The following is a 25,962-nucleotide window of genomic DNA, read 5'->3' on the forward strand; positions in this document are numbered from 1 at the left end:
CCCAAGAGTTAGTTTTAAAGTAAAAAGCACTACATTTCCTCGTCATCCTTTTCCTCTACTGTTCCCCCCCAAACAAAAACAAGCAGCCATGAGTTTTTAATACTCAAATGACGTTGTTGTTAAAAAACAAACAAACAAACCCACAAAACCTAAGTAATCATGGCACTGAAATGGTTTTTCTTCTATTTTATCACTTATGTCCTATGTGACGTAACAAATTCGAATTAGCTGATTTCATATGTCTCTCAGAAAAGAATGCTTCTGAGAACCTCGTTATGTGAGATCTTTTCTACTTTAGTGTCTAACCTAAATGTCACACTTTGTGCTTCTTAATTAAGAGGATAAGCATAAAGAATTCTATTTATAGCAACTTTTCCTACCTTTTGAAGCCCACAGAATATTGAATCTTTACGAAGTCAATGTAGTCCCATTAGGAACTGATGCTGTTTCGCATTATTGAAACATTAGTCAACAAGAACAAAATGAATTTATAATGAGTCTTCTAAAGATTTTTAAAAATTAGCTCAGAGGGATACTGTATCTTACCTTGGCAAACATACTATTTGCCTTAAGTCCAGACTCTCAGTTAGTGAGCTCCCCTCCCTCAAAGTCCAATGATAAACAATGCCTAGTATCTCTCACCCCTATGCCTTCATAAGAGAAGATGGGAGTCTGCCTCTCACACAGTGATCTTCAAACTTCAGGTTATAAAAAAGTCATTACACATGATTTCTAATGAAAAATTTTACTTAAGAAAGAATAGTAAGAAAGGATTCTTGACAGCCCAGAAAATGTAGAAAATAAATCAAGACTCTCATGGCAATACGCAGTGGTTTTTCATGTATTTCATTTTATTTATTTTCTCTCCTTTCCTTCCTGTACTCTTTTAAAATTTTAATCTTTAATTTTTTTTTTAAAAGTAGGCTCCAATTCCAATGTGGGGCTTGAATTCATGACCCTGAGATCAAGTGTCATGTACTCTCTACCAACTCAGCCAGCCAGGCGGCCCCCACCTTTTTCCTTTTTTTTTTTTCTTTTCTCTTCAATCTAACTGTGGTATAGGACTTTGCTTAGGGAAGATGGCAGAGGAAAAGGACCCTAAACTCACCTCATCCCATGTATTTAACAAGATAACACTCACATCAGTATAACACTGTGGTATAGATTTTACAAGATCTTAGACTAAATATCTGATTCCTAACAATTAACTGGGTGACCTCGCACAAGCCCTTTAACTTCTCCTATCTTCTATTTCCTCATCTATAAATTAGGGACAATATCCTTATAGGCTTTGTGAAGATTAAATAAGACAATACACGTGAGAAGCTTAATATGGTGACTGGCACCCAACAGATGATTAACAAGTGTTAATTTATGTGGAATCCTTTATTTTAAAAATATGATGAACAGATAACACGTTTTTTCTTGGCTATTAGTTTCCCATGTCCATATCATGTTTTTAATTCCCCAACACCGAATATCCTTTCTGGCATCCAGCAATAGTAAAATAAATGTTTGGTGAGATTTACTGAATTCATGTAATGTTTGTACTACTGCAGTTTTCTTTAACTACACTTAAACCTTTAAGCATTTTAGGTATAAGGGCTAGTTTCCCTATGGCTACCACGCTCCATCATGTCACCAAGTTATAAATTTGGCTAAAACATGGCCCTTTCTAGGCATCTGCTTTTAAAATTCAAAAGCTCGGGGCACCTGGGTGGCTCAGTCGGTTAAGTATCATGGCTCCGGGCATGATCCCAGGGTCCTGGGATTGAGCCCCACGTTGGGTTCTCTTCTCAGCAAAGAGTCTGCTTCTCCCTCTGCCTCTGCCCCTCCTCTGCTTGCGCTTTCTCTCTTTCTCTCAAATAAACAAAGTCTTTTTAAAAAGTAAAATAAAATAAAATTCGAAAGCTCTTAGGAATAGTCCCCATTTGGCAATTATGTGGTATTAGTGTTTTACTGCAAATTAGTTTATAACTGCTTTTCTCTAAGAAACAGGCATTGCTTTCAATGGCAGAAGGTGCCCAGGCACCCAGGGAGGCTAGGGTGAAAGGGAAAGCTCTAGAGCCTAAGAGAAATATTACTCCCTAAGCCAGATGCCAAGCATAATAATGAATGCTTAAAGCATATGCTCTTATTTAATTCTGACAACAATTCCAAGACAGAGGTATTAATATTGCCGTTTTACATGGGAGGACACTTGGTTCACAGACAGGTGAAGAGACTTGCTCAAGCTGACAAAGAGAAGGTGGTGACACAGCATTCACCCCCAGGCCTAGCTGGACTCAAAGGGCAGCTCTTTCTGTCCCACTAGGGTGCTCCTAGGAGGAGAGCAAAAGAGATGTGAACGATGCTAAGTCCTTTGGCTGCATCATGCTTTGCCCACAGCCCGTCTTTTGGTGTATACAAAAAGTCACCAAAACCAGTAGTTTTTGTTTTCGTTTTTGTTTTTTTAAAGGACAGAGCTTCTTAAGGACAGAGACTGGATCTTACTCATCTTTGAAGATGTGGTCTCTAATGTGAGGTGGGAAATGTGGTATTGCCCCAAGTTTTTTTATTACAACCAATTCACTGTTTTCTGATCTTTGCACTTTGCTTGCCAAAGGCTAAATGATGCTGTTCACCAGGTCCTAATTTGATTTTCTTCTATCAACTGTTACTTCTTTGTTTACTTTCCAAGGCTGAGCTCAGATAAAAATGATAAGATCCTTAGACTGTGAGGTACTAAATTAAATAAAACCCGAGGATCTTTAAATAAAGTACAAACGGAGTTCACTGTCAGTTTTCAGATGGTTTCGGGCCATCACTGCAGCTTAGACTACTGAGACATCAGTGGACAATCTTGCTAGAAGCCAAGTCTGTCCACATTTAAAACACAAGCCCTTAATACTATGTCTTACCTTCTAGTGAATACCCCTCAGGACGCCGTATGTGAGATGTGTGAGCTCTGTATGGCCAAGAACGGAACATCTGAGATACCAGAAAGAGGCAGCCCTCAACATGGTGGGGTCAGAGGTGAAGGAGGATTTACCTGACCCCTGCCCGGTTATCCTTTTATATGTTTATATCTTAAAATATGACTCTATACTCATAGTAGGCATTTAAAACAGGCTGTTTTAAAGTTCGAGTAGATAAGAGGACAGAGCCTTTCTTGTCTTTACATTGATACATTTTCTCCAAGACTCTATTCAAAGGACCTCCTTTTCTTACTGTTACAGCTTCTCTAATGTTCTCAACGGTCACAAATGGGGTCTCTTTACCTATAGCTCGAAACCCATGATTTACAGATCCCACTTGTTAGTATCTTTTAAAATAATCCCTTTATTTTCATTTCTGTAGGTTTTACATTTTAACTCCAATAGCAAGTTGACAAGACTAAAAGAGCTGGACACCAATGAGACTGATAGATCCTCTGTCTACTTTTCAACAGAAATTTCCACATTTCATTCAAGTTAATAAAGCACAAGTTACACCCATTAGCAAGCCAAAGGAAAGCACACATAAGATCAGTCTCAACATTTTAATCAGTAGCTTGCTATAAGATACCAAGATATAATAAAAGTGGCTTCTTCAGTATTCCTGATGAAGTTGACTCATGTCATACCTGGTTGATATACACTTAAAGTTCTCAAGATGAGACATGCTTCTAAATGCTATTCACCTAATTCTAGGGACATATTCTACAATGCTTGCAAATTTATTTCCTCATTAAAAAAACCATTTATAATTTTAAAGTTGCTTCCCTTAAAACTACTGTGAGATCCCTGTAAAGATTATTTCCTGTCTCTTCTTTGTATCCATTATATGCAGTAGGTACTAAAATAATCAGTGTTTGTTGAGTTAGACCTTGGATAAGATAAGGCACACAGTATATTAATATAGAGAATGTACTAAAAGATGCAGCCTGAAATAAGGTATGGAGAATAATCACTGGCATATTTTTTAAATTTACAAAGTAAATTAAAAATAATCCCAGTATTACTAAGGTCAACTTCAAAGGATCTTTGGAGACTGCGAGACTTGGCTTCTAATTTTGCTATAGATTTTGCAATGACTCAGTAGTTGTATATTCTTAAAAATTATGGTATTAAAAAAAAAGTAAGCCTCCAAAAGAAATTAAAATCTGAGAATGAGAAAAAAGCTATTAGCCTGTGTGTGTGTGTGTGTGTGTGTGTGTTTTAAGATATGAAATACATGCTGTCATTTCTAGTATTACTTTCTAAATTTTGTGATAAAAGTATTGGTCCTGAGCAATAGGCATCATCAAGTGACTCTTTCCCCAGGATAATATATACAGTTTAAAATCTACCTACAAAAACAAAAGTCACAAGTTAACAAAATACAGTAAGATTTACCTCGCTGGAACTGGTAGTTTGGGGCATAGAACAGAAGCTTTTGAAGATGTAGTATATTCAGAAGGCTTTAGGTTGTAGCTACATAGTGCTGATCCTGTTGAAAGAAAAGCTGGATGTTAGCTAGCAGAACAGAGCCTCAAATTCTCTCACTGATTCACTGTATTCATTTTATATGTTAATATTAATTCAACATATTAATTCAAACACTATAGAATTAATAAGAATCTGATTTGGTCTTTAGTATCCGTCTTCAGTCATTTAAAACTGATTCCTCAGGGCGCCTGGGTGGTTAAGCATCTGCCTTAGGCTCCAGTCATGATCCCAGAGTCCTGGGATGAGCCCTGCATCGGGCTCCCTGCTTGGTGGGAAGCCTACTTCTCCCTCTCCCACTGCCCCCGCTTGGGTTTCCTTGTGCTGTCTCTCTCTCTTTGTCAAATAAATAAATAATATCTTAAAAAGACAAAAACCAAAAAACAAAAACTGATTCCTCTTGGATAATTTATGTACAAATTTTAATTAATGATATTAATGATAATAACAATAATAAGTACTAGAACTACCTTTACTGAGTGTCTGCCATATATTAGCTATTTTAAAATAAAATGTGAAGTGAAAACAGCAGGTTTTAACATTAAACTAATAATGTCATGTGAGGATGTAAGAAAGAATTTCAAGAGAATACAGAAAAAAGATTTGCTAGGACAACAAACAACCTTGAGAATGGTTTTATTTCATCTATATCTTGTCCTATCAGTCAAAAGAACTTTCAAAAAGTCACAAACCTGCATTTAACTCAGTAATACTACCCTCAAATCAGCAACCAACTTGCTAAGTATATAAATATTTGAGGTCAAGATATCATACTTAAAAAAAAAAACAAGTAGCATCTATTTTATATATTTTATATAAAGATAATTCAAGTAATTTGACAATGTAAGGTACTTTTTTATTTTTTAAGGATTTTATTTATTTATTTCATTGACACAGAGAGAGAGAGACACAGCAAGAGAGGGAACACAAACAGGGGGAGTGGGAGAGGGAGAAACAGGCTTCCAGTCCATCAGGAAGCCTGATGTGGGGCTCGATCCCAGGACACTGTATCAAGACCTAAGTCGAAGGAAGATGATTAACGACTGAGCTACCCAGGCATGCATTTAAGGTACTTTTAAAAAAATATGTATTTACTTATTTGAGAGAGAAAGAGAGAGTGTGCCAGGGGAGGGAGAGAGGAGGAAGGAGAAGTGACTCTCTGCTGAGCAGAAAGCCCAACTCAGGGCTGGATCCCAGGACCTTGAGATCATGACGAGCCAAAATCAAGAGTTGTATGCTTGACCGAATAAGCCACCCAGGCACCCCTTGACAACGTAAGGTATTTTACAAAAGATACTTGAACATGGCACTATTCATGTTTCCACCACTTCTTAAGATAGATTCAGTAGGAAACTTAAGTTTCTGAAACTGTTTCAGAACATCCTTTTCCATGTTAATGACTTATTTAAGTTAAGCATGAATATTAAATATCTACTTCTTCTAAAATTAGTCTTTTGTCTTTGAAGATAATGCCACCAGATTCTATTTACAGCAGTTTCGAAGAAACCATGACAGCAGTGGCAAGCAAACATTTTAGATTAATCCTGAAATATCTGGAGTCCGACTATAGAACAACTTAGGAAAAACACAGCAACCATGCCAGTCACTGCAGAGCACCAAGAGGATCATCAACTTCCCGATCTGAATTGTCAATTTCTTTCTTTCAGGGTCTAAGACGGAATCGATTTGCACAATATGAAAGGGCCTAACTAAGGCACTGTGCCAGCACCGTCAAACACACTGCTCCATCTGAATTCAGTGAACATAATCTCTGTCCCCACCCTTTCTTCATTTAAAAAAGGAGGTCAGCAGGTGCAACAGAGTTCAATTTTATAAATACTTTCCCAGGATAATGCTCAATGAAAGGATAATAGCCTTATCTCTGATGGTATTCTGGGACATAGGCCAGTACTAAGTAGATCCTGTACTAAATAGATTAAAGGAAAAAGATCTTTACAATGTAGTAACAATCAGAAGAAACCTTATAATGCTTCCTGCTCAAAGGGCTGATGGAGAGAGAAGCTTCAATGCAGAACATTAAAACAACCCAGTATTGGCAAGCATTTTGCAATTATTTCTCTTTTCATGTTGATTAGCTGATGCATTTTCAGTGAACACTTTTAAGGTGGTATCCATCTCTCTCTCTCTCTCTCTCTTTTTTTAATAGTGAGAGTATAAACAATACTTAGCACAAGAGGTTTGGTCATAAAGAGTAAGACAAAGTTTTTCTTCTAACACAAATGGCAGGGGAAACCATACTTGAGTAATGAAGTCTAAAACCAAAACCAAAAGCTTATCTAAACTACACCAGAGGCAATCCATGCAACTCAGCCAATGTTACTCAAAATGAGTGATCTTAGGAAGCCAACTTCCATATATAAACATTTATCTTGGTAAATAGTTGCTACAGTCCCCAGAATGTTTAACTACCATAATTTTTCAAATGCCTTCTAATATTCAATTATTTATCTTTTAGCTCAGTATCACTTAGTAAGAACTCCCCTAAGAGGTATGTTTCCATCACTAGACTCCAAACATTACAAATGAAAAAAATAAGTAATACTTCCAAGGCCTTTATAAGCAATCACTGACAAATTTAGGAATAACATCCTTTACTCCTAGGCCACAATGCTTCTTCTGTGCCATTTCTAAATATCATAATCAGACAAATATTCAATAAGCTCTGGGCAAAAAACATATATCCCACAGATATCTCAAAAACTCTTCTCTATATGCTGCACACAGCCTTGAAAATGGCCTTTGTAAAATGGTCCTTACTTGTAATACCCTCAGGATAATTTCCAAACTTCTTGGTTTCAAAGCTCTCCTAAATCAGGCCTCTACCTAAAACTTCCAGCCTTATCTTAACACAATAAGCTACTTACAATTTTGCTGTTTAAAAACTTCCAGGCATTTTTGTATGCTGTTCCCTCTGCTTGGACTGTCTATTCCTAATGACCATCTGAGTGAGTGTTCAAGTTTGAGAAGAATTTCTACAAACTACTCAAGCCTCACCTTCCTCATTAAGCTTTCCCTGATGCACCCAAAGCTATTTAGTCCTCAGTTCTACTATAACGCTTAGCATATTATTTTGTAATTTTTTTAGCTTACATATTATCTCTATTTTTAGAAATTGGGCTCTTTGAGAACTGGGTCCTTATGCCTTCAAAATATGTGCGACCCATCTCTCCTGGCACATAGACAGCACTCAAAAGCCATCTGTTGAAGACAACAGACATCATGACTAAAAAAAAAACAAAACTTATTTTTAATCTCTTATTTTGGTGTTACATGTTATATATAATGTTTATATGCTTTTCACCACTCACTACAAATTATACAAAGTATACAAATTATACTATGTAAAACAGATTTCTCGGCCTTGGTATTATGACACCTGGAGCTGGGCAATTCTTGGTTGTAGGGAGCTGTCCTGTGCATTGCAGGATGTTTAGCAGTATCCTTGGTTTCCAGCCACTAGATTCCAGAACCCTTCCCCTAGCCCTTCCCCCAGTTTTGACAACCAAAAATGTCTCTTCACACTGTTATGTGTGGTCGGGGTAAATGGGGGTGGGGGGCGCATGTGGTAGCAAAACCACCCTTGAGAACCACTGTTCTAAAATACCAAATTATTTGAAACAAAAATACAAAATGGGCTTGGTAAATTGGAGGCTAATTCTTCTGGCTTTAAAATTTTGCTTGATTCGCTATCACAATGATATTTGTAGGCTACACTAAATTAAGAGAAAAGATTCCTTATAAAACATACTTTAGAAAATTGTAGTTAATAAAAAAAGAAAATCTCCCAATGCAGAACAGTGTCCATTACAAAAAAATAAATTACACTGCTGTGTGGGGTCCAGTGAATTTAACCCCCTTCTCTCCAATGAGGAAAGCATATATATTTACACGCTGGAAGAATACAATTCCCATTTTCAATTTCCAGGAACCAACAAAAAGCAAGGACATATTTGCAGTTCCCAAGAAGCACCCATGAACTAGCTAGTGCTGTGACATTATCTGTCAACCACTATTAGCAGCACATACTCTGCACATAATAAATATTTGCTGAGTGAATTAATTTTGGACATCTATGTGCAAGACTTCTAGGTATTATGGACGACAATGAAAAGTTCGTCTTCTATCATGCAAGCTCCCTAAAGAGAACTGTACCTTTTCTTTGTTTCGCTGGCACACACTTCATGGGTGCTAATTAACTGTTGAATTAAGGGATTATTTAAAATCACATTATCAAATATAAGGATTCCCCCCCGCCCTTAACAATCAAGCTTCAAGGGAAGCTGATTTCTGCTGGTTTCTGACTTAGAGGCTATTAAAGCAGTTGTTAGGGTCGATCATTTCATTCATTTGTAAGTGATATCAAGTCCAATCTTTTGATTCACTGTGTCAAAAAGAATCCATAATAATCTGTGGTTTAAGTTATATTGTTACTGACTGGTAAGAAAGAAGGTAATACTGATCATTGACTGATACTAACTTTAAACCTAACACCTAGATAATGACAATCAAAGGCTTGTTTCTATTCATAAATTTTATCTGATGTGTCATATCATCTTTCAAGGTTTTCAAAGACAGAAAAATAATCACCGAGAAAGCACCCAGCTCTGTGGCCCTACTCAAAGTATGAACATGGTCTACATGGTAGTTCATAAAACTCTCTAACTTTTCACAAAATACAGTGCACTGCAGAAGCACTCCCAGATGGGAGTGATTTCTCCCATGCTATAAACAGGACACACACAAGAAAGAAAAGATTTCTGCCATTGTACTACTGTGTTAAGGAAAACAAATTAGATTTTATAAAAGTTTGGTAAGAGTAATGCAAAAAGTTAATAAGGTATTCCAGGTAACACATTAGCAAGGACTGAAAATATGCATGGGCCCCCAACTTTCAGGTCGTTCTTATTTCTAAACTGCTGTTTAGAATTTAGATTAGCAAGTGGAAAGAAATAAAATGACATGGAAAGGATCTGGCACTGTGCGTGGCACAAAGTAGGTACTAGTAAATGGTATGGTGAAACAAGGCAGGGCTTAAGTCTGACTTTATCCATTCAATAGACTCAGACGCCTGTGCAGAACAATGGCTGGACAAGAGTAAATCGAAGGATGAACTATGGGCCAGACTCAGAGCAGGAGAGAGCAAGCATTATGTCCTGGGTTGAGATGAAAATCTCATATAAAGTTGGTTAGTTTCGGAGGGAGGCCCATTCTCTTCCCCCCTACAATGGATATGTTATTTGAGTTTTCAAAAATAATGATAATAAAGTAAGAAGGAAACTGTTCACCAGAAACTGGAGGGAAGTAAAATTAGAATAAGATGGAATTCACGCTCTGCTGCAAATAAATCAGGGGAGGGCTCCCACCAGATGATTTCAGTTTTCTCTGTAGGGCAGAAGGTTAGGAAAGAGGAAAAACAAGAGGGCTGAGGGGAAAAAAAGGTTATGAATAGTCATGCGGATAGGATGGACAGGGGAGATAAATGAATGAGTAAGATGAATTACTGAGAGACGAGAAGGAAGATGACCAAAGATTAATATCAATTCTGCTTAGCATGAAGCTAATCATTTTACCAGCTGGTGGCAACTGACACAGATTCAGAACTGAGCAAAGGATAACGTGTGGTGAGAGAATGAGAAATTATTAAGTGCCAAGAAAGATGAAGAGGAAAGTCCAGGGGCACCTGGGTGGCTCAGGTCATGATCTCAGGGTCCTGGGATGGAGCCCTGAATTGGGCTCCCTGCTCAGCAGGGAGTCTGCTTCTCCTTCTCCCTCTGCCCTGCCTCATGCTCTCTCTCTCTCAAATAAACAAATGAAATATTTTTTTAAAAAGAGAAAGAGAAGTCCAATCCATTGTTCTTTCAAAACACATGAGTAGCCACTATGTGGGGTTCTGTACTGAGGCAAGGATATTCAGAAGTAAAGAGCATGATCTCGTCCCACAGGAAATTCATGCACTGCTGCAGGAAAATGATGAAGAACCAAAAAAGTTGAGTACTAAGTCCTTATGGTACTTAGCAATTTTAATTTTTAAAAGGCAATTTTTAATTTGTTCTCTAGCATATTTATATTTGGATCATATAAAAACAACAAACCATAGTAATAATAAGGTATATGTTTGTCTACCTCTCACCCAACTCCTGGACCAGAACTTAAAAGATGTTTATATTCATTTAAATTCTTCTGTTTGCCTTTTAAATTTATTTTTTTTAAGATTTTATTTATTTATTTGAGAGAGAAAAAGAGAAAGAGAGAAGAGAGAGAGACAGTGAGAGAGCAGGAGAGGGGAGGTCAGAGGGAGAAGCAGACTCCCCATGGAGCTGGGTGCCTGATGTGGAACTCGATCCCAGGACTCTGGGATCATGACCTGAGCTGAAGGCAGTCGCTTAACCAATCGAGCCACCCAGATGTCCTTCTTTTTGCCTTTTACAGCTCTTTATCATGGAAGCTTTTCATAACCATCACATGTTCAGCTGTTTCTTCTAAATTTTCCATTCTAGTCAGACATATTTAACAGAGGTGTTCTACCAGCTTTAATGTCCAAGAAAACTCCTCTTTCTTGTCTAAAAGAAAGAGTTGAGGAAATTTTTTGGGGGGGGCTATTAAATGCATTTCTTACAATGTTGTTATAGGAACCTAAAAGTTAGCTTTCCCTTACAAAGATTTTAAATAATTTGTGAAGGTAATAAAAATCCACACAAATGGATAGTTGTAAGTGCTAAAAAGCACTTTCAAATGTTGTCATGGAAACTTAAAACTCTTTGAAAATGATTTATAGTATCTTTTTAGTCTGGTAAGTAAAACATTCTTTTACCTTACATTTTAAAATAAGGTTTAAAATTATCATTTAAAAAGTTACTACTTGGGACGCCTGGGTGGCTCAGTTGGTTAAGCAGCTGCCTTCGGCTCAGGTCATGATCCCAGCATCCTGGGATCGAGTCCCACATGGGGCTCCTTGCTCGGCAGGGAGTCTGCTTCCCCCTCTGCCTCTGCCTGCCATTCTGTCTGCCTGTGTTCACGCTCTCTCTTTGACAAATAAATAAATAAATAAAAAGCCTTTTTTAAAAAATAAATAAATAAACAAATAAATAAATAAAAAGTTACTACCCAGATGAATCTTTTTCTCTTTCCTGATCTTCTTTAATTGTGGTAAGATACACCTAATAAAACATTCACCATTTTAACACCATTTAAATGCACAGTTCAGCAGCATTAGGTACATTCATGTTGTTGATCAAACATCACCACCATTTAACTCCAGAACTTTCCATCTTGCAAAATCCAAACTCTTTACTTCTAAAATGGTAACCCCATTCCTCTCCACCCTGCAGCCCCTGGCAATTTACCATTTTTTAAAAAGATTTTATTTATTTGATAGAGAGAGATACAGTGAGAGAGGAAACACAAGCAGGGGGAGTGGGAGAGGGAGAGGCAGGCTTTCCATCGAGCAGGGAGCTGGATGTGGGACTCAACCCCAGGACCGTGGGATCATGACCTGAGCTGAAGGCAGAAGCTTAACGACTGAGCCACCCTGGCACCCCGCAACTTACCATTCTATTCTGTCTCTATGAATCTGACTACCCTAAGTATCTCATATTGTATTTGTCCTTATGTGCCTGACTTATTTCACTTAACAATGTCTTCAAGATTCGTCTGTACTGTAGCATGTATCAGAATTTCCTTCCTTTTTTAAAAAAAAATTGTGGTGAAACCTGTAATACAACACTGATCATCTTAACCAGTTTCTCAGTGTACAGCAGTGTTAACTATACGAACACTGTTGTCCCAACAGATCTCTAGAATTTTTTTTCTTTTTTCTAAGATTTTATTATTTATCAGAGAGAGTGCACACATGCAAGCAGAGAGCAGGGCAAAGGCAGAGGGAGAAGCAGGCTCCCCACGGAGCAAGAAGCCCGATGTGGGATTCAATCCCAGGGCCTTGGGATCATGACCTGAGCCAAAAGCAGACGCTTAGCCGACTGAGCTGTCCAGGCATCCCTAGAAATTTTTCATCATGCAAAACTGAGATTCTATAGCCGGTGGAAACCATTGCCCCATCTTGCTATGACTGGCTTATTTCACCTAAAATAATGACTTCAGGTTCATCTGTATTGTAGCATATGACATAATTCCCTTGTTTTTCAAAGCTAATATTCCGTGGTGGGTATATACCATGTTCTCCTTATCCATTCATCCAACACTGGACGTTGAGGTTGCTCCCATCTCTTGGCTATTATGAATAACGCTATAATGAACATGAGTTTGCAAATATCTCTCTGAAATCCTGTCATCAATTCTTTTGGCTATATACATATACCCAAGGATTTCTGGGTCATACGGTAATCTACTTTCTAAAAGACGATTTTTTTAGAGCAGTCTTAAGGTTTGCCAACAAAATTGAGAGGAAGGTACAAAGGCTTCCCACATACCTCCTGACCCCCAAAGGCATAGACTCCTCCATTATAACACTCCCACCAGAGTGGTCCATTTTATACAACTGAAGAGCCTACAATGACACATCATAATCACCCAAAGTCCACAGTCCTATGGGCATGGACAAATGTAAAAATGACATGACTCCATCATTATAGTATCATACGAATTATTTTCACTGCCCTAAGAAATCCTCTGTGGTAATTCTATTTTTTAATTTTTTAAGGAAACTCCAAACTCTTTTCCATAGAGGACATACAATTCTGTTCCTGCCAATGATGCACAAAGATTCTCATATATTCATAGCCTCACCAACATTTGTTATTTTCTGTTTTGTGATGTTTTGTGTTTTCCTCTAAAGAAGCTGTCCTAATGGGTGTAAGGGGGTAGGTATCTCACTGGTTTTTGTGTGCATTTCCTGTATGACTAGTAGATTGAACATCTTTTCATGTCCTTATTACTGGACCATGATGTACCATCTTTGAAGAAATGTCTGTTCAAGTCCTTTGGCCATTTTTTAATTGGGTTGTTGTTGTCGAGTTGTAGGAATTCTTCATATAGTCTGGGCATTAACCCTTTATCAGATATAGGATTTGAATATCTTTTTTCTCCTATACCATGGGTTACCTTTTCATTCTGCTGTGTCCTTGGATGCAAAGAAGTTTTAAATTTTGATGCAGTCTAATTTATCTATTCTTTTTCTTTTGTTGACTGTGCTTTTGGTTCATATCCAAGAAATTATTGCCAATGTAATGTCATGAAGTTTTCCCCTATGTTTTCTTCTAAGAGCTTTATAATTTGCTCTTACATTCCACTCTGTCATGGATTTTGAACAATTCTCTCTTAGAGGTTTGGAAATTTCCCACATAAACTTAAAATCATCTACTCCTTCCAAATCTAATATGCATCTCAAATAAGGAAAGACAAAAGGGGAAGAAAGAACATAAAAAACAGACAAAGAATTCTCTCATTGGCAAAAATAATGTTGGAATTAAATCTTACCAGGTCCAGTATTAGGTCACCAATCCAAAGAACAATACAGATTTTTGTTGTTGTTGTTGAGAAATCCAGGATTTTCAACTTAGGGCTGCTATTAAAATAAAAGTATTTAGGTCCCTCCACCAAAGGCTCCCTTCTCTATTATAATTTCATAGTTTTTCTATTGCCTTTTAAAATATTTATCTTCTCTATCCTCCACGGCTGTGCTTCTTGATGCTGCCATTATTAATACTTTTTTTTATGCCTAACACGTTGACTTATTTTGCAAACAGCTGCCTCAAAAGCCTAAGGGTACCTGTGTAGTTGGGCATCAATTTAAGAAGTCTTTTTTCTGGAATAATATTTATTCATTAATATTCCTGAACACCTGCTTTGTGTAAGACACTGTGAAAAAAACCAAGCTGTAAAACTCAGCAAAAAGGTCTTATAAACTGGCCATGATAAGCCATACTCAGTATCATAATCACTTAGAAGGATAATGGCCTGGAAATAAACAAACCAGCAGGGCAGCATGGGGCATTTCTCCCCAGTGGGTCATCACAGCAGGCAATACAGTTGACAAGGAACTAACTCTCTTATGGCCCTCCAGCTGACATGTCAGGTTCAAGGGACCAAGACTCACACCCAGTGGGTTCAAGAAGACATGTTAGAAGATAGTTTGACACTAGATCTTAGCTTTGAATGCCAAGGAAAGGCATACAGTGTTTTATTTTATTTATTTTTTTTACCTCTGAGTAAGTATTATTTTACTTATTTCTGAGTAAGGGATTAATAGGATTGAAGCTCTAGCAACATTAATACAGCAGTATGTAAGGAGCTAGAAGTAGAGAGACTATAGGCAGGAAGACTATCACATTCCTTTGGGGGAACAACATTAATAGTAGTAATGTAACAGAAGTTTTATATAAATAAATATATATGTCTATATCTATATCTATATCTATATCTGTATCTATATATTTAGCAATTTACTAGTTGCCAGATACTCTTCTAAGCATTTTTCATGTATGAGGTCCTTGTAACAACCTATGAAATAGTTTTCACGCAAATATTATCTGCTTCTCAAATAGGGAAACTGAGGCATCTAGTGATCAAGTATCCTGCCAGGGTCTTGTGGCTACTAAGTGGTAGGACCAACATCTGAACCTCTCTGGTTCCAGAGACTATACTTTTTTTTTTTTTTAAAGATTTTATTTATTTATTTGACAGATAGAGATCACAAGTAGGCAGAGAGGCAGACAGAGAGAGAGGAGGAAGTAGACTCCCCAGCTGAGCAGAGAGCCCGATGTGGGGCTCAATCCCAGGACCCTGAGATCATGACCTGAGCCGAAGACAGAGGCTTAACCCTCTGAGCCACCCAGGCGCCCCCAGAGACTATACTCTTAACAATTCAACACCATCATCTTCCAGAGTGTACTGTGTATGCTCACACTGTCTCAGATTTTAGAAAAACCCAAAAGGGATAATTCATTTCTCCCTCAGAAACCTGATAATGACAGGGCTGACAGTTCTAGTATTAGACTTAGCAAATCAATACAGATAAGGATATCATGTGGGAATAAAAAATGAGATCTTGAAGGGTAGTTGGTACCTCTTTATTTAACGCCCACCAAGTGCCAAGGATTCATGCATCATCTTATTTAATCCTCACAACCATCTATGAAGGAGGCATTGTATTTAATTCATTTTTTTTTCAGATGAGGAAATCAAATTCAGAAAGGCTGTACCTTCAGTCCCTCATTACAGAGCCAGTTAGTGGGACAGCAGCAGAATTAGAATCCAGAGTCACATTAATCTCATGCTCTTCCCACTCCCTCACGCTGAGAGCATGAAATGACAGGACAAGAATATGGTCAGTCTGGAAGGATGCTGTCCTTCTGCCCTCAAAAGGCCAGCAACCCCTAGGGAAGACTCCAGATCCGTGCAGAGGTGTGTGTGCAGCTATGTTCCTAGGCTGTCTCTTTACCCAGCTAGAAATTATACCGATGGATGCATGAGTCAGCCCTTATTCTGAGGAACCAGAACTAGCCTGTAAATTCAGGCAGGGTTAAAAGTCAGCTCTGGGGATTCCAACACACAAAATGCAAACTTAAAGCCTCATGAAGTTCAAAAACACAGGCTAGAAGTTTGTGACCCTCCACGAAGACAGGTTAAAAATAAAATTATCTGAAGAGAACTGAAGATAGCACGTGAAAGTGAGTAACCCAAGGGAACGGAGTCAGGGCTAAGGAAACTATGTTTGTTTTCTCAGCTAATCCCTATATGTTTAATCTCAAAGTTTCTCAAAACCTTACCCTTAGAAAAATCCTTATGAGACAATATTAAATTTAAAAAAGCAAAACACACTAACACACTTGAAAGATGGTGGAATTTTGGGTTTTACTTCATTTTCCTTTTCCTGAATTTTTTAAATTTCGCATACTAGGCATGTATTACATTGTTCTTCCAGGGATAAAAATAAAGTATACTAATTGAAATACTTTTAAGCAATACTCAGGAAGAGAAAAAGAAAAAAACCCAATTTCACGAAGGGTAGTTTCGTAATTCCTAAATGTGCAAAGACACTCCATCAAAATCACCTGAGACATTTGTAAAAACAAAACAAAACAAAACAAAAGAAACCAAATTTCCAGAACCCAAAGACCTACTCAGTCAGAATTTCCCTGGGCTGAACCTAGGCATCTGGAGTTTTAACAAGCTCCCCAGGTGACTATCATCTTTTTCATCAAGGATGTCCAAAAGCAGTTTCAATTCTCTTTCTCTTTTTAAGGCTCTTTGATATTTCTTTAACACCAATTAGACTGGAAGGCAAACACAATATTTAACAGTGAGAGCAAGTGACCAGGGTGAGGACTTGGATGGCCTCATGTCTCACCATTCATCTCTGCAAACTTCTGAACATCACTTAGGGTTTTCAGTTCTTGTCTTGGACATGCTGTCACGCACAGTGCTATAGACTTGATCTTCCGGTTTATCAAGTCCAGATTGCATGGATCCAAAAAGAACACATACCTAAAGCATGGACAAAAATACCGAGATGTTATTTCACAAGAACACATTCTGGTTCGCTGCCTAATTTAACTACGCCTAAAAGCAAAGAACATCTGTGCTAGTCTATACTCCTTCACAAATTTTATCAAAGAGGAACAGATATTTCACAAATCTAATCACAGATTTTCTTTTTCGTCAATTGTTTGTAAATATACCATTAACAGTAGGGACCGGAGGAAATGTTTGTCATGATGTATTTTTCCAACATTTAAATTTTTGTAATGTATACTTTATCATTAGAAGTTATTTTTTAAAATAAGTAGTTTTATTTTTTGCCGAACTTGTGCCTTCAGAATCTCCCAAGACTGCTATATAACATAAATTGTAGTTTCTATATAAACTTATGTAATAAAAATAATTATATACAAAATATAAAATTATAAAAACAGATATATAAGCTTTTATTAATGAATATATAATTATAAAAATGAATTGTAAAATTATATAAAATTGAAATATAAAGTTGAATGGAGGCTTGAAGGAAATACACAAACAATTTAACTGCAGTCATCTCTGATGTTAAAATAAAATGATTTTAATCTTTCTTCCACTTTTCAGAAGTCTCATTTTCTAGAAAATGTAGATGACTTTTGAATTGAGATAACTACAGTTGATATTGTTTACTAGAAGGTCCATTACATTTCAACAAAGTAATGCCCAAAACTTAAATTATCCCTTCTGTATTCTATACATTTATATTTTCAAAAAGGAAAGATCCATCAGAAATTACACTGAAACATATATTTTTTTTAAATGTTAAAAAGTAGGGTGGTTCAGTCGGTTAAGCATCTGCCCTTGGCTCAGGTCATGATTCCTGGATCCTGAGATCAAGCCCCACATGGGGCTCCCTGCTCAGCGGGGAGCCTGCTTCTCTCCTGCCTGCCATTCCCCCTGCTGTGCGCGCGCTCTCTCTCTCTCTCTCTCTCTTTCTCTCTCTCTCTGTGTCAAATAAATAAATAAATAAATGTTCATATGTATGTATGTATGTTAAAAAAGCAAAAGAGATGACAGACTGTAGATGTTGTTATCATCTGCCCAAAAAGAAAGTAAGAGCCAAATACTCTTGAGAAAAGCAAAGTCTAATGTGGAGCAACGGAAGGGGTACAAATAGGAATGCCTTCATGTCAGGGAGGAGTTAAAGAGCCTCTAGCACTGGTTTCCATGCTACTGGGTCCAAGGAAGGTTTTATGAAATCATCTATTTCCCAACAGCTTTTCCCACATTGTTAAACGCTGTTTGCTTTGCTATATAAAATAGGATTCAAACCAGGGAGTAAAACCAAATAGAAGAACTAGGTGAGAAAACTGAAAAGCAAAAATATCGGGGGCCCTGGGTGGCTCAGCTGGTGGAGTGTCTGCCTTCCGCTCAGGTCATGATCCCAGGGTCCTGGGATCGAGCGCCATGTCGGGCTCCTTCCTCGGCGGGGAGCCTGCTTTTCCCTCTGCTCCTCTCCCCTGCTATGTGCTCTCTCTCTCACTCTCTCTCTGACTCCCTCTCAAATAAGAAAAATCTTAAAAAAAAAAAAAGAAAGAAAAATATCAAGTCAATACATACACTGGGACAGACAATATAAAAGGATACCAGAGGGGTGCCTGGGCCTGGGTGGCTCAGTGGGTTAAAGCCTCTGCCTTCAGCTTGGGTCATGATCCCAGGGTTGTGGGATCGAGCCCTGCATCAGAGTCTCTGCTCTGTGGGGAGCCTGCTTCCCCTCCTCTCTCTCTCTGCCTGCCTCTCTGCCTACTTGTGATCTCTGTCTGTCAAATAAATAAAAAAAAAAAAATTAAAAAAAAAAGGATACCAGAAAAAAACGAAATATTAAAAGAATAAAGTGTATATGTTGGGGGAGGGAGGTCTGAGTGGCCTTTGCATGTGAAGTAATATTGCACACAGCAGGGATTAGGGACCAGGAACCCATACAAAGGTCAAGGATCAGCTATAAACCACCAAACTAAAAAAAATAAAAAAGAATATTTTGTAACTGGGCTAGTGGCCCCAATATCATTTATGTTCTACATAGATAAAAGGAAAGAAAGAAGCCAAGCAGAAAGGTGTTATTTGGCAGTGGAAATCAGACTGCTCCTGTGCCTGATGGTTGGGAAGGAGCGCAAGGAGAAAACTTTCTGACCACCTTTGTATAGAAGCGAGTGCTCCCTTACTGATTCCCCCTCTATCTGTCCTGTGTCTGGGGGTGAGTATGTCCCGCCTGGGGCTCTGTGCAAGGAACAGCAGGAAACACACAAGTCCTTGAGGAAGGTGTCATAAAAACTTGGGAATCATTAACTACCACCACCATGGATACTGTCAGCAATACCCATAAAAATAATGGTAGTCAACATTTATAGAGTACTTACTACGTACGAGATGTCATATTCATAAACCTTTTACACACATCAACTCCCTTACCGCACAATCCTCACAACAATCCCGTCATCTGTTTTTGTTGGCGTCGGGGGGGTGTGGGCAGTGGAGTTGGGGTGGGGACAGGAGTTAAGTGCACAGTTCTAAGTGAAGAGCAAAGCCTGCAGAAATACCTGGAAAAATCACATGACAACAGAAAAAACGGGCTTGGGGAAAAGGAGAGACTGCCACAGGTTCCTAGGGCCTTGGATCAGTGACCCGGACTTTTATAGCCTGCTGAGAACAGATACTTTGGCTGATGGTCCTGCAGGATTCTGCCCCCTCCAAGACCAAAAGTGTCCTCACTATATTCCCAGCTTTCTCTGCATCTTAAAGCACACTCTTGATTTAGCCTAGTGACTGGGCAGCAGCCTTGTACCAAGCCTGGATCAGACCCATCTGAGCCTGCTTTCTGGTTCTCTTTCTTAATAGTTCTCTGACCTTGGGGAATATATTTATCCTTCTGAGCCTCAGTTTCCTTATCTATAAACTGCACATTCATGACTTTATTTGATTCGCACAACAACTTTATGAGCTAGAGGCCATTACCATTCTACAGAGGACAAAATTGAGGCCCCAAGGGACTAACTACATGGCCCAAGAGAGCTAGTAGATGCCAGAGCATGAATTCAAACCTAGTCCTTCTGATTTGGAGTTTCACCCTGTGTCCAACCTGCTCAAGCCCCAGAATATTTCCTATAAAATGATAAATCATTGTAACTGTTCTATATTAACTCTGAGTATTTCTTCCACCATTCTGAAGTTCGTTCAATCCATGGCAACGTGTTCATAAGTAATTAAATTTTAACTAAATGGCATTTAACTGAATATTTACAGAGTAGGAAAAGTGCATGTGTCAAACAGACAAATTTATGATTCATTAAAACTGCACTTTCTTGCCTTTTGATTTAAAAAATGCCCTTAGTCAGGTAAATAAATCCTTACATTAGTTTCAGTTTTCACTTCAAACAAAATGAACTATATTTGCCAATTTCATTTTTTTGAAATGAAACAAATACCCAGCTCTCAAATAAGCGTGACATTGGCAGACCAAATTATTTTAACTAACAAATTTACCAATGACTGGGTTTTTTTTTTTTTTTAAACCAAGAAAGCGAAAGACACCAGGTAAGAGGTTATAAAACACCCTAAAAAAGGTTTCTTGAAACAGCCTACCTTGACTCTGCCACTGGGTAAATGGCTGGGAAGGGGTTGGGGTACTTGGATTTGTGATTACATGCCCTCCTTTCAAGGTGGAGAACCACAGTCACAGATAAACAGTAAACTGGAGTGAAAAGCAAATTTTCATCTCTATCCTCAGTGAGTCTTCTACTAGACCTACTAACAACTTGAAAGCAGCTTTAAGTTTCACATCCTGTAGAGGAGTGGGTATGAATAAAATACCAAAAGTGGGAATGAAAGTAGGGAGAGACGCAACAAGAGAAAAACACTTTTCACCACTTGAACAGCCCAGACACCTGTGGGCACTGGCACATATGACAAGCATACAGCATCATCACACAGTATCAAGAACACATTTGCAAAGAGGACAGCACAATAACCCAGGCGAGCTTTGAACTTCAGAGTTCGAGGAATGGCAAAACACGTGGAAGGCTGAACTGTAAAGCAAACACTACAGAGGACAGCAGGTAAGGTGTGGAAGTATGTATTATAGTCGAGATGGTTCCTGGGAACTAAAGACGAGAAACAAATAAATTAGTTTTCGACCGCAATTCTTGAAATAACAGCTTATCCCCAAAAAGACAGCACAGGAGAGAGATCTAAAGAAAATGTCTATCTACACAGTAAACTTGTGGGCACAGATGCACCAAAGATGAATACAGGGCTGCAAGGCATGACAGCTCAGGAAAAGGGACAAGAGGTACAGAAAGAGGTGACTTTTGAAGCTGTGCTCAGGGCAGGGCAGTGAACACGGAGTGAGCCGATGCAGAGACAGAGCCATCCAGAGATGGCTCACACTGGTTTAAACTTCTCTTTTGCTTTTGCTTTCATGTTCTTCAAGGAAGATAGGGCAAGGTGGAGAATATAAGATATGCCAAGAATTTACTTTGGGCCACCAAGCATCTTTGGCATTGTCCTCACACATCCTAATTCAACAAGAGGGAACTGGGATTTACAGTTGGGCTAGCAACCAAAGGCTACACTGCCTTGAGCCCCAGGGGACGGACTCCGAGGGCTGCTCTTCCTGCCATTGGTCCTCCAAGTAAGAATAAAGGTAATGGCGAGTGAATTACAGAGCAATCACACAGTGATTGATCTCTACATGGTGAGTTACGCTCCCATGAGAAGAATTACATAGGATGGGGCCACCTGGGTGGCTCAGTTGGTGAAGCATCTGCCTTTGCTCAGGTCATGATCTCAGGGTTATGGGATGGAGCCCCACATTGGGCTCCCTGCTCAGTGGGGAGTCTGCTTCTCCCTTCTTCCCTCTGCTGCTCCCCCTGCTTATTATCTCTCTCTCTTTCTCTCAAATAAATAAATAAATATTTTTTAAAAAAAGAATTACACAGGATAACATGTAAACACTTCATTCAGCAAACACTACAGAGTGTTTATTACGTACCTACTCATGGGCTAGGCTTGGAGATACAAAATTCATTAAAAAAAAAAAAAAAGTTCTTAAATGCAACTAACTTAACAAGCTAGAGAGGAAGAAACAAAAATGCAGTCATTCCAAATCACGTGATGGGCGGCGAGGTTGAGATGGCAGAGGAAACCGTGTCATTCTGCACAGAGCATATGGGGTTAGAGGAAGCAATACGGAGCAAGAGGCAGTTTCTAAGCCGTATTTTGAAAATGAGCAGGAATTTTCCAGACAGATGGGGAAGGGAGCGTTCTGGGCAGAGGAAACTGCATGTATAAAAGGAGAGAAGCATGAAAGAGCATATTTAAGGAACTTGCAAGTAATTTGATAAGGTGGACTCCGGGACGGGACATCAAAGGGCTGCACCCAAGCAGAAGCGGGGGGGCTGGAGAGCGAGGCAGCCTTCGACTGCGCAGACCCAGACAGCCGCGGCACCCAGGGTGCGGCCCGCGGAACCCCCGGCGTCACCAGCCCCTCAGGGTGGAGGCCGCCGAGGGGAAGGCCGGGGCGCCCGTGGCGGGGCTCCAGAGCCGAGCCTCTGCCATTAAATTGCCTGCAGCTGCCATGGCAACTCCGCGGCAAGGCTTTTTGGAGCAAAAAGTGGCAAACAGATCCTGGTCGGCTGGCCACCTCCTGCCAAACTTGGCTCCTCTCCTCTCTCATCAGGACGGAGGCCCGGCAGCTGGAAAGCTGGCGGCAAAACCCCTCCGTCCCGCGCCTTCTGCGTTAGCGATTCTGGACACGCGTTTTTCCCCCAGAGGAGAATAAAAATGGAGTCTGATCATTTTTCCAATTATTACCTCGTATCAATTTACAATTTACAGCCCCTCTCCGCAGAGCATGCTGCCATTAGTGAATCACACCGACACGGAAAACACAGCCACCTCACAGAGGCTCAATAGGACTTGGGAGAGCCTGGTCTCCGCTCCACCCGCCGTGGAACCGTGCCCGGAGGAGACCTCTGACTTCCTGTGCGGGTGCCAGCAAGGCCAGCCCAGTCATCCCACCGGGGTGGGACCCAACTGCACCGGGAAGGGCTCTGTTACACAGGACAGAGCTATGAAACCTGCATACGCAAGTCCCTAAAAAACCCCAAACGACCCCAACACACACCAACCCAACAAACTGAGGCAACACACCATAAACTAAAACCCCGCTGGCCCTCCCCTTTCTGGAACAAAGCCAAGTGGAGAGAGAGAAATATGTTGACAGCAGTGATTTATCTTCAAAACTGTCACTCTACATAGGAGCTGAGAGAACAGCACAATGCTCACAACGCCCCCAAGACGGCAAGAAGACTAAGGAACAGAGAGAAAGGGCAGAGGTGAACTGTGGGCGACCTGACCCATGAGGGTGAGGACAGCAGCACCCCAGTCTCAATGAGGAAGAGGCAAAAACGTCCCCAGAGGAAGCACTTGATAAAGAAATGCCTCCCCAGCCCGGCAGCCTTCGATGCTAGCACGTCTGTGGCCCTTGATTCACAGGTAACTGCTAAGCAGGGAAACTCCCATAGTCATTTCTGGTAAATGCACAGCATCGAGAGCTGAAAACAACCTCCAGCTGTGGAGGGAGCCCAGGGATCAGAGGAAGACAGCGACACTTGGAGATGTTAACCCATCTGACCTCACCTCGCGCAGGTCTCCTTTCTGTCCCTCACTCTCTAGCTCACCCGCACCTAGAAGCCTTTGCACTTCTATCTGCCTGGAGCGTTCTTCCTCCAAAGAGCAGCACAGCCACTTATAGACCCCTCACTTGCTTCAAGTCCTCAAGCAAAAGTCACCCTCTTAATGACAGTGGGGCAGCCGCCCATCTGAAATGCTTCTCTCCACTCGGATGTGCGTCATCCATCTTTCCTGACTTCTGCTTCTCCTTAGCACCTACACTCACTAACACACTGTATATTTTACTTATTTATTGATTTATTATCTGTCTCCAGCCATAGAGTATCAGCTCCCACAGGGCAGAAATATTCTTCATCACTATATCCCTAGTGCCTAAAACAGTGCCTGGAATAAAGGAGTTCCTAACTTATTTGTTGAATTTATACATGGGTTAACTGTGTAAGATTTTGCCAAGTGGAGGAGCGGGTGGAGGGAAGGTAAGGAAGATGATATTTTAGGTAGAAGGAAATAGTCTCATTCACTCAACAGAAACTTATCAAACACCTCTGCCAGGTGCAGGGCTAAATACGGAGTCACGATGCCATGATAAGTGAGACCAACACAAACAAGTGTTTCCCTTCCCAGCACTGACAGTCCAGAGAGAGTAAGGAGGTAATTACAAAAGCATATAAATGCTATTGCAGAGAAAAGAGGATAAAAGAATGCCTCCAAAGGGCCCCATGAATGGACAGGTGTCCAGAAGGAGGGAAATCTAAAGCCAGGACCTAAAGAATGAGTAAGAGTTTGCAAGTATGGAGGAAAGGAGGCAAAAACAGGGAAAGAAGAGCACATGAAAAGACATAAAAGTGAGACACAGCACGGTGTAACTGAGAAAATGAAAACCATCATGATGGTTGAAATGGACTGGGATAAAGAACCAGATGGCCGGACAGGCAAGCTGGAGCTGGATCACAAAGGCCTCTCAGGTGGTATCAAAAAGGTCAGAAACCTGGGAGTTCATCCTAAAGACACTGGGGAGCCACTGAGGGTTCACCAGCTGTAATGTGGGGAATGAATTAAAGGCAAGCAAGAGAGAAAGTAAAGAGACTGAATCTCTACCAAGGGGATGGCTTCGACTAAGGTGGGAATGGGAACAAAAATGAGATTTTGGAAACACTGAGGCACAATTAAGAAAACCTGATGACTGATTATATGTGGAGGGAAAGAAAGAAATTAAGCATGATGCTTAATTACAGAAAAAAAATTAAGAAAGGAAGAAATTAAGAATGATCTGGTTTAGGGGCGCCTGGGTGGCTCAGTGGGGTGGGGCCTCTGCCTTCGGCTCAGGTCATGGTTCCAGGGTCCTGGGATAGAGCCCTGCATTAGACTCTCTGCTTGGCAGGGAGTCTGCTTCCTTTCTCTGCCTGCCTCTCTGCCTACTGGTGATCTCTGTCTGTCAAATAAATAAATTAAATCCTTTAAAAAAAAAAAAAAAAGAATGATCTGGTTTAGACTAGGGTAGCAAGGGCATTCTGGTTTGGACTCCTGTTCAGTAAGACATGCATCTCAGAAGGAGGAATAGAGTCTGGAGGGATAAGATCACGTTCTAACTGTAGATGGTGTGACACTGGAGTATCTATGGAGCATCCAAGTGGACCTAGACGTTGGCCAGAATGCTCTGGCAGAGAAATCTGGACAAGAGATAAAGACTGTGGAATTACCAGCATATAAATTATAACCTGGCCCAGGATACATGAGATCGTGAAAGGGAGTGTGCAGAGTTGAGATTCTGATCCTTCGCAAAATCTGTGACCCTCTTGAAATTGTAAACAAAATTTGGTGTACAAATTCACAGGCAGCTTCCTGAAGAGAGATTACTTACTTATAGTTTTGATCAGATTGCCAAAGCCCCCCCAAAGAGGTTAAAACTAAAGTCAAGTACGATGAGCAGAGAGCCAAAACAAAGGCAGGGAACTGAAAAGGCATGAGGATAAATGATTCTATCATCTAGCTAAGTGTCTGCCTACTCCTTATGCATATACTGCAAAGGGAGAAAGATCCCCAGCATGGTAACCAAGAGCTTGACAGCAAATAGTGTTCTTCATACTAAACTGAGATCAAGGAGCAAATTAAAACACCTTTCTTTCTTTCTTTTTTTTTTTGAAGATTTTATTTCTAAGCAATCTCTTTACCCAACATGGGACATGAACTCACAACCTGAGATCAAGAGTCACACACGCCACCGACTGAGCCAGCCCCGTGTCCTTAAAATACCTTTTAAAAGTCAGTCACAAGAACTTTAAGTTCTTGTTAAAGAAAAGTTCTCTATTTACTCTAGTCAACCGGAGTAACACCCCAACCCCAAGTTCACTGGCAATACTACACAGTCACGCGAACCATTCTCAGAATCAGC

At 39.8% G+C, this 25,962-nt stretch overlaps 1 protein-coding gene across 3 annotated transcripts in view; it reads right to left on the bottom strand.

The window, feature by feature from the left end:
* Positions 1-25,962, bottom strand: part of SLC44A1 (solute carrier family 44 member 1) — a 202,307-nt gene that overhangs the window by 93,066 nt on the left and 83,279 nt on the right. For all 3 annotated transcript variants that reach the window (XM_059143509.1, XM_059143508.1, XM_059143510.1), the window contains exons 4-5: positions 16,771-16,907; positions 4,356-4,449 (exon numbers count right to left, since the gene is read on the bottom strand). In XM_059143509.1, the coding sequence (XP_058999492.1) occupies positions 4,356-4,449; positions 16,771-16,907 (231 nt within the window). The remainder of the gene's footprint in view (positions 1-4,355; positions 4,450-16,770; positions 16,908-25,962) is intronic.

The sequence above is a fragment of the Mustela lutreola genome, chromosome 12 (assembly GCF_030435805.1).
Source record: "Mustela lutreola isolate mMusLut2 chromosome 12, mMusLut2.pri, whole genome shotgun sequence".
In the NCBI taxonomy this organism is placed as follows: Eukaryota; Metazoa; Chordata; class Mammalia; order Carnivora; family Mustelidae; genus Mustela; species Mustela lutreola.